Source organism: Dermacentor variabilis, chromosome 1 (assembly GCF_050947875.1).
Source record: "Dermacentor variabilis isolate Ectoservices chromosome 1, ASM5094787v1, whole genome shotgun sequence".
Taxonomy (NCBI): Eukaryota; Metazoa; Arthropoda; class Arachnida; order Ixodida; family Ixodidae; genus Dermacentor; species Dermacentor variabilis.
Genome location: NC_134568.1, coordinates 199,446,202 through 199,455,552, shown reverse-complemented (window position 1 = coordinate 199,455,552; position 9,351 = coordinate 199,446,202). Strand labels below are relative to the sequence as shown.

The 9,351-nt window shown below is 46.2% G+C and overlaps 1 protein-coding gene across 1 annotated transcript in view; it reads right to left on the bottom strand.

The window, feature by feature from the left end:
- Positions 1–3,782: 3,782 nt before the first annotated feature.
- The window catches only part of LOC142590728 (uncharacterized), a 225,907-nt gene continuing 220,338 nt past the window's right edge, over positions 3,783–9,351 (bottom strand). Inside the window, exon 8 of the mRNA XM_075703161.1 lies at positions 3,783–8,146. Within this exon, the coding sequence (XP_075559276.1) occupies positions 7,617–8,146 (530 nt within the window). The 3' untranslated portion in view covers positions 3,783–7,616. The remainder of the gene's footprint in view (positions 8,147–9,351) is intronic.

The window sequence follows — 9,351 nt, the reverse complement described above, 5'->3', positions numbered from 1 at the left end:
TCCGTGGCTTCAGATATACGCACCGGCCCGCACAAATGGCGGACGCCGTGCCCGGTCTATGCATGGTAGAAGCGCCGGAAAAGGGGTTTCTTTGAATTTTCGCGTAACAGAATTACGTTTTCTCGTATAGTCAAACTACAATCCAACGCTATTATGTCTGCAGGCTGTGTGTGAGTCGTACTTTTCGATTTTTCTGCGTATTTTAACGTGAGTTATTCAATCAGTTCAATAGCTTCCTTGCGACGCATGGAGGACCTGGGTATGGGTGGTTGGAAAATCTTGCCGAAACGGTGTCCGACGTACGATTTTCTGCGACAGCCTGCCCTTAACACTTTCGCGTTAAAACAATGGCGAAATGACATTCGTGCTGTCTATCGCTTCAATGCAAAGCGAGCGACGACGACACAGCACGCACAAATCTACGAGCCGCCGACGTACCTAGACTGCCCGCAAAGCAGATCGTTCTCACCGCGCGCTACCGCCACATGCGCAGTTGCAGCCGGAGAGAACGTCCCCCCCTCCCCCCCCCCCCCCCCCCCCCCGCGCGCTAGAGATGACGGTGCGCTTCCTCTTCGTGTTCGTCCCTTTCGAGCGGGTGAGATTAAACCGCGATCGTCGGCTCCCGTCGCAAGCTTTCACTCGCGCATACAGCGTAGGGCACGCAGCGACGGCGTTACCGCCCTTGGCCTTATACGAAATCTCACGGCGACGGCAGAAATGCGCTTGGAGTGTCGATCTAATTGCTATCGCAACAAAAGTAAAACAAACCTTTGAACCTTCTCTTGCTGGGACGACAGGCAATTAAGTGGTCGCGTCGACCACAACCCGTGCTATTTTTGTGCCCTTTCTTACTGCGATATAGTGACAGTTCAACATGAGTTGGAAGGTTAGCATCCCCGGCTCTATTATGCTGCCGTTCCTAAACATACCTCCAAAAGCTTTACATTGAGGGTGGAAGCTTGGTGTGGTAAAATATGATCGGTCCATGGCCAGTTTCGTAACCGCTTGCGCAAAAACTGTAGGATCAGAAAATTATCTTTGAAACGTCATGTGAGACTATCGGTGAGACTTTGTCTTTTTTATTTGTCTTTTTTGATAAACGTTATCCTGCTTCGCTCGAACTCGAACACAGCACACTCGTATAGTCCCCAGCGCACCATCTGGGCTCTTGTTGATGTGCTATTAAAGACTGGCGAACGCACTTCAGCGTACGTTTTGCTTTCACACATATATAAACGTAAGACTGCCAGACTACATATTTCCAACGTAGCCCCACAGCCGATGTTGGCGCCTGAAAGAAGGACAGGTTGAGGCGTGTGGGCATACGGGCCAGTTAGGGTCCATTGACACTGTCTAACGTACCTTTCTTTGTATATCACTCTCTTTCTCTCTGTGCATTTTACAGCGAAGCTGTATATGGCTAGCGGAATCGTCCGTCCATCCGTCTGTCGCCTGTACGCTGAAAACTCCTCCAGTGCGATCCCATGTGCCTGCGCGAAAAAAAGAAAGCAAAGAGCAATAGAGGTGCGCGATTGGCTGCGCCAGTAATGACGTCGTTGCTCTCCGTCGCAGCCGCGCGCGCGCGTAGCATTGTCTCTCCAGCTCCGAAATGGGTAGGCCACGCGTCATACATACCTCTGAGGAACAGGCAGCTTTCAGTCAGCAACGCCGCGAGCAGAACCGGGAACGAGCTCGTCTACACCGTACCGATGCTGCAGCCCGGGCACAAAAACAGGTTCGCGCAGCCGAGCGCAAGCAGCAGCTGCGTACCGAGGATTCGGTAGCCTATCAAGCCGTCGTTTGATGAACCGTTGGGATTAAACCAGTGATAAACACCGGGGCCGCATGTCTCAGCTTCGCTGGTTAACCACCTGTACGGAGTGCTTGGGCGTTGATTTTTTTCTTCTTTCTCTTTCTGTCTCCCGTTACCGCTTCCCCCGTGCAGGGTAGCAGACTGGATTTCAATCTTCGTCGTCTATCGCATCTCTCTCTCTCTTTCCAGTAGCCGGGTAACTTACGCCAACTATTGGCTATCGTGTTGATCAACATCTTTGTTACCAAAACATGCTGTCACACTGCACAAGGGCGTTGTCAACAATGGTGATGTTGTCCAGTGTGAAAACGTCGGCAACAAAGAAGTGCGACACCGTTGGCCAACTCATGTGGCCATGTTCTTTTACTGGTTTATATTTTCCACCAAACACCTTGCAGTCCGCACTATAATACTTCGGCGGAGTTTTATTTTTGCTTTTTGGCGGACGTACCCTTCGTGGTGCGCGCTAAGATGCTGTAATTGCATTTTTAAAGACATCTTACGCTCTTGCGTTTGTAAGCACAGAGCGTGGGGCTGTGCCTGTTACGCCAGATTACACTGAATTACTTGTCACAGTTCTTGTAGTTATGTAACCACAACTTGAAATCGGATAGGCACTATAGGTACACGATGTATTAACCAAATCAAAAACACAGGGACAGCAAGCACAACACTGTGGTTGTGTCCTCCCTGCCTACTAACTACCTACCTGCCCAAGTTTTGCTTGTATGAGAGTCACATGTGTTTTTATATTTTTAGAAGTCAGCTCGGCTTATCTGAAGGTAATTTCTTTTAGGAAAGATGAGGAGAAAAGGCGAGAAAAGTTCTGTTTTAAAATAAAAGAAAGAAATGAAGATAGAAAGGCTTCCCGCAGAGCACCCGCATCGTTTCCCTAAGGTGAAAGCAGGGAACACCAATTACACAAGAAATAAACTATAAACTAAGAAATAAACTAGGAATCCTAAGAAAATGTCATCGCATATTACCAGAACAGCAGAAACTTATTATATATAATGCTCTATTTACTCCGCATCTGCACTGCGGTCATATAATTTGGGGTACCGGGACCAAGAAATCATTACACAACTTAATCATATTGCAAAAAAAAAAACGCCATACGTTGCATTGCAGGTATACCATACAATGCATATACGTCCGAATCGTTTGCAAGATTTAACATTTTAAAAACTGAAACTTTCTACGAATACTATCTCTTAACGACATTTATATCAGAACTTATCCATAACAGCCGCCACATAGGCACATAAGCAAACTTATATCTAAATTCCTCTGTGCCTTCAACAAGACACACTGTTCACTGACACACCCTACGGCCGCGTACAAACTATGAATCACGGCTACTAGAGTATTGCCTACCCAATGTACTAAATAAATTCAAACTTACAGACGACAGTTTACGTGAAATGTATAAAAATTCAATTTTAAATATGGTGTCCTTGAACGCTCCTTCTTCCTGATGTAATTGCGACATCTTGCGTATTTATATGTTATGGTTTTTGAATTGTGACTTCAAATTTTGCGCATGACTGAAACTCTTATGTACCGCATGTTGCTGCCTTTGTGCCAAGGGGGTGGCGGGGCTAGTGAAGCTGCAGATAGGCAGCTTTTACTCTGCCATCCTCACCATAAATGGTACATTCTGTTGTGGTACAAATGTATTGATGTGGTGAAATAAACAAAATCTCAAATGCACGAACAAGAAAACAAAATATGAGACCTATATAGTGGTAAGACAGCACAATGAAACCGAACGGAGCCGCAGCGTTTGAAAACGCGCAGGTTCATAGTGACCCAGTGTGCTAGTTCAATCGGCTGTGAGTGTGCCCCATTTGGAACACGCCGCGTGTAACGTCACAGTGTGTCTGAGCCCCAATTATTTTTTTCTGGACGCATTATTTTATCGTGCAAAGAAACACATAGAGATCTTTCTTTTTTTTTTTACAGAAAACGTGGTTGACTGTTTTTATTGTGAGTCAAAAGTAAGTTAACAAAAAGGTTTCACAGCTCGTGACAAAATGTACAGCATTGCTATAATACACACAATCGAATAAATAAATCAGCATACAAATACAAGGTCCAGCTTAAATTGATAATATCTCGCTCGAAACTTTTGGCCATCAAATTTCACATTTAATGTCAAGACTACACTCATTCGAAATCACAGTGTTTGAGCCTATAGAAATCCGTAAAGATGGGCGCTATTCGACGATGCTCATGTAATCTTTTTCTTTGCTTTTCCTTTACACTATCAAGATATACAGAAAGACTAGCCTCGTGCCCTGCCAACATAAAGCCTAAATCTGGTCTTTGATTTACCAGAAAGAGAGCAAGCGTTGCACCTAGATTACTTTTATGATGTACAAATATGGTTCAAAAGCCACAGTTGCTTTTAGAGCACACAAGACGTCGCGTTCTTGAATGTGACGTTCCACTTTACGCCTGCGAAGTGTGTTTCCTTAGTCACTAAAGTATCACGTGATCTGTCTGTGAGCTGAGGGCGTATCAAATGTATGCCATTATAAGCGTTAAAGCAATTGCTTCGACTTGACGGCTATTGACAGTGAACGCAGTAGTTATGGGCATTCAAACGAAGAGATGACAATATATGCTATATGAAAGCACTTAATAAATCTAAATCAAGCACTATGTTTGTTAAAACACAGGCTTTCTTTTCAGAATTAAGTATTCATAACATTCTATTTTTTTGCCACTAAGCATCGCACGGCAAGCTTTGAAGAGCTGTCCATGGTAGCCATTAAGATTTGGACACTGTGCTTGGAAGTAAAGTAAGAGCCAGTTGACAATATACTAGATTCCTACACTGAAGTGAACAACTGAAACGAGGTGGTAGGATGATGTGCTAACCGAACATTCTACAAGGATGGCTGTAGATAATCTTTTCAGAAATTTGAAGCAGCACATGACGAATAGTATTTAGTTGGTTAACTCCTCGTAGTCCTGCGGCATTTCAGATGTAGTGATGTTAAAAAATTGCGTGCGACAACGTCTCATTTGTACGAAAAACTAAGCAAGAAAAAGAAACTGACTAGCCTTCCTGCAGAAACGTCTCGCGGCGTTGTTGAGTTTCGGTTTCGCAGGGGGGAAAAAACGCCAATATGTATTTAAAACCCGTTAGTTATTCAATGATTATATAAAACCAAGCGATGTTATATTTCTCAATGCTTCTCCTACAAGAATAGCCAAATTTAGGCACAAAAAGGAAAAATAAATAGAAGGAAAGCGTAAACATACAATGCAAATTCGTCTTTGGATCTAATTAGGTAGACATTCGCCAAAACTCGACGGAGATCTTCGAAGAGAGGCATCAATTAAAAGTCAAGCACAAGGAGCGTGACTAGGATATAACGACCGTATATTCGACATTTCAATGCATTATGACACAATTTGTTCCATGAAAATTGAATCATGCCGTAATGAACACTACAAACCTAACTTAATTAGGGCCCTTTTCATAAAATCATTGTGAAGTGACGACAAAAGAACAAATATACAAGAAACTGACTTTCCGTAAAGCGCCAAACCGCTTCACTGTGAAAGTAAACGTTGCAACTTTATGTAGAGAATGACGAGCATGGATCATGAAGTCACTTGGCTTACTTTGAGTTTATACAGTATGTAAAGAAAAACAAACTTATATATGGCAACTTCTGAATCTTTATCAAAGCAAAATAGACAAAGTTCATTTTCCAGCAGTTTTCATGCGAACACAGTTCAGAAATCACAGTGATCTTTCCCATATGACAGTTGCAAAAAGTCACAAAAATTGCGGAGATAAAAAGATCACAGAAGGTACTAAATACGAAGGAAACGAGTAAATAAACTCTGCGAGACGGTGTTGTCCTTTTGCTGAACGCACACGTGCGCTATAAGGGGAGCGCTCTTTGTTTGGTGACACACAAGTGCTGACCACATTAGCTGTCCCCAGATTATGGCATTTTCAGTAATGTGCCGAGTTATTATCCTTGCACATACTTTAGTTGAAATGTAGAAAAGGTTTCCCCTCATCATTATAGCTCAATAGTGCTACTCGGATGCCTTTTCGGGATAACAAAAAAGAAAAAAAGAAAGAAAAAATCCAATAGCAAGTGTTCATGGAGGCAGGGGAGGAGGGAGGAGGCTAGACCTGACAAGTTGCACAAAGCAAGTTTGTTTTTTATCATCCAACTGATGAAATAACCATGTAGATTTCTTATCCCCTGTATTCTTCCTCTTCACGCATAAATATTTAAAACGGCACGAAGACACAAGTATCAGGCCTTCCTTATACTTGTTAATTCTACGTGCAGCCCAGATGCATATACTAAACACTCGTTTTTTTTAATTTCTTGTTCCAAACAAGGCTGATGATGCGAACGCATATCTCAACGCTTAAACTAACCGAGAAACCACGAAAACAAAACGTGTAGAAGAATAGAAAGGTACTATACCGCTGGACGAAATTGTTTTTTTTTTATTTATAAAGCTGGAGTGGTCAACCCGAAACACTGAACGACTACATACTTTAAGTCGATCATTTTGTGGCTATCGCTTTTGATTCCTCAACTTTACCACATCTCGATCCACCTGCCCAAATGCGGGTCGTGACCTTGCCATTCCACCGTAATCCCTGCTCGTTATTTTTTTTTTCTCTCTTTTCTCACTTCGGATACACTTCTGGGCCGGTATTTTGTAGCGATGCCTTTTCCGATTCTATGCTTTTTCAGCCTTTTCGCGCTTGGCCAGTGGTCAGAGCGACGGTCTGCTCACATTATCAACGGGATCAGGCGGCCGTGTGTGGTGGATGATAAGAATAGCATAGAATAAGGCATAAGGCATCGCTACAAAATAGCGGCCTTGGAGACAAAATTGAAGTACTGGTGACTTCGACGGCGGGAGTCATTAGACGACATACTCTAATATTTACAAAACTTATATTTTGCCGTTGAGTACAAGAAGTTACACGGCGTTGCAATGTGACAGCTATCAGCAAAACCCTGGGTATGTACGTATTCGTTCAACACACACACGAAAAAGTGGCGCCACCGCTGGCGTAGGCGCAGCCGAGCGCCCACTTCTGCTGCATCGACCGCGGACAGGGCGGCACTTCGTGCAGTCTGCAGTGAAGTTGCGAGTAGGACAAAGGCTCAGATTTTGTGGAGACACGGGAGGCTAGACGGGGGCGCATGATGCGCTTTCCCCGTGGTTGCTCAAGCTTATTTTCCGAGGCCATCTTCGTCGCTTGGCGGCGCCGAAAGCACGACAAGAACGTTCCTCAAGCACTAGGGTTACCCAATGTTCCCCTCCGTACGACCGCAGCGTCGACAGCGATGACTCCCGGAAAAATAGCAACCTTGTCCTTTCAGCAATAAAGATCGCCGTAGCGATGATCTCATTTTACTTAATTCTGGGATTCTGCAGCCTCACAGTATAGGAGATTCATGACCTCACCAGAAACATCGAGCGGAACCACACTTGTCGGTCGCTTTCACTGTGTCACAGACTAGAACCGCAATCAGATCAAGCCGTCGAAATTTGCGGCAGCTGAGCGCTCGCCGCTACATTTCTCGGTACCGGCCTCAATCGGGTTGTGCCGCAGCTTATACAAGACTAGGGTGACCTGCGCGGGCTCGCATGATGGTACACAGGGGTCTGGCACCCCCGTACATTGTCGACGCGCCGCCAGGTTCCGGGGCGTGCGCGCACACACACACACAGACACGAGCGTGGGGCGCGCTTCGAGGTCCGATCGCGCAGCGTCCGGCAACCCCGCTTACATCGGGAGTCACGCGTAGTGCGGATAGGAGCCGATGTGTCCCGGGTGCGGCATGGAGTGGTGCGAAGAGGCGTACAGGTTATTTGGCGACGTCCAGTACGGGCTAGGCGACGGGAACAGCGATCCCGTGGTGGAGGGAAAGTTGAGCTTGGGGCTGGCGTGGTAGCCGAACAGATCGCTGGCCGACGATTGGTGGTGGTGGTACTTGTAGGCCGCCGGGTCGGCGGCCGCGGCGGCTGCGGCGGCGGCCGACGGCGGCTGCGTGGCCTGTGCCAGGCCCTGGAAGTCGAAGCGATAGGCGTACCGCTTGCCGTGCACCTTGGTCATGATGTTCTTGTCGTAGTAGTAGCGAAGCGCCCTGCTAAGCTTGTCGTAGTTCATGTTGGGCTTGCTCTTGCGCTCGCCCCAGCGCCGCGCTACTTCGTCCGGGTCGGTGAGCTTGAACTCGCCGTTGGTGCCTTCCCAGGTAATGCAGCTGGCGTTGCTGCTGTCCGACAGGAGCTCGAGCAGGAACTGCCACAGTTGGATCTGGCCGCTGCCTGCATGCCACGGCGCCATGAGTATACGCGCTCGCAAACGCACTCGGTGCCTGAACGCCATTCTCGTGCCTCGCACTGACTCTGTTTCTCGCGTGTACTAATGAAAATGAGTGTGAGAAACCACGCGTCCGACGCACCTTAGCATGCATGTGGCGGCAGGAAAATAATGCATTACTGCCAGGTACAGTGCAACATTTCTGGATATACTGCAAGGTGATGCGGCAGTGGTTATACACGTACGTTCCCCAGCAATGTGCCACATGCGGTCTCCTATTTTCGCGGTATGAGCAACGTCGTCCTTTATTAGATAAATTTGCCAGTACTACTGAAAATCATGGTTCCATAGTAATTACAACACTTCTGGGACCGAATCCACGGAGGTTTTCGTCAGCCAAATTAGACAAATTAGGCGAAGCTTCTTGTTTGGAAGTGTTCTTTCCCATTGGCCGACCGGCTTCGCTAACGATATGCCCAGCACTAGTATTGGCTGAAATTCTCTCTCAGGAACAATTATATCGTAAGTTTTTCTAAATACGGGGAAACGGTTGCTCCTTGCGACTTTTCCTTATTAGGCATTGCGAAAGGTGCCGATGTTGTCTGGCCTATCGCTATGGTCGCCGATGTTGTCTGGCCTATCGCTACATAAAATATTTGATGTAGTTTAAGATTCGTTCTCCGCATTCAATCTCGTTTAGTTCAGAGAGGATGGCTTCATGCGAGATGTTGTTGAATGCCCCTTTGAGATCAAGGGCCAAAATTAAGTGTTCGCTGCCGACCCTTATATCCCAGCAAAACCGCCTCAGCCAAACTACGTCACGCAGAGAGCTGCTCGTTAGGATAGGGTCTCCGCCTTATCCCCAACATTTATATGAGGAACTGGGGTATATGCCGCGCGAAACTCGCAAGAAAATATCAGTAGCACCAAGTCCTAGAAACATGAATAAAGAACGCCATGCAAAAAGAAAAAAGCAGAGAGTCAAATGGCTCAGGAAGAGGGTCGGAAAAGAAACAAACGTGACATACGTGGACACGGCGGGATATAACTGTCGTAGATACGTGGCCACAACAATGGACAAGGAAATGAATTTAATGACGAGCAACGCAATAAGAACCACCTGAGCCATCAGGGCAGAAGCTATGGCCATAGCCCTGGCCCTGGAATGCCGGGAGCGAAGAAGAGAGCCGTCGTTAATTTTACCAGACTC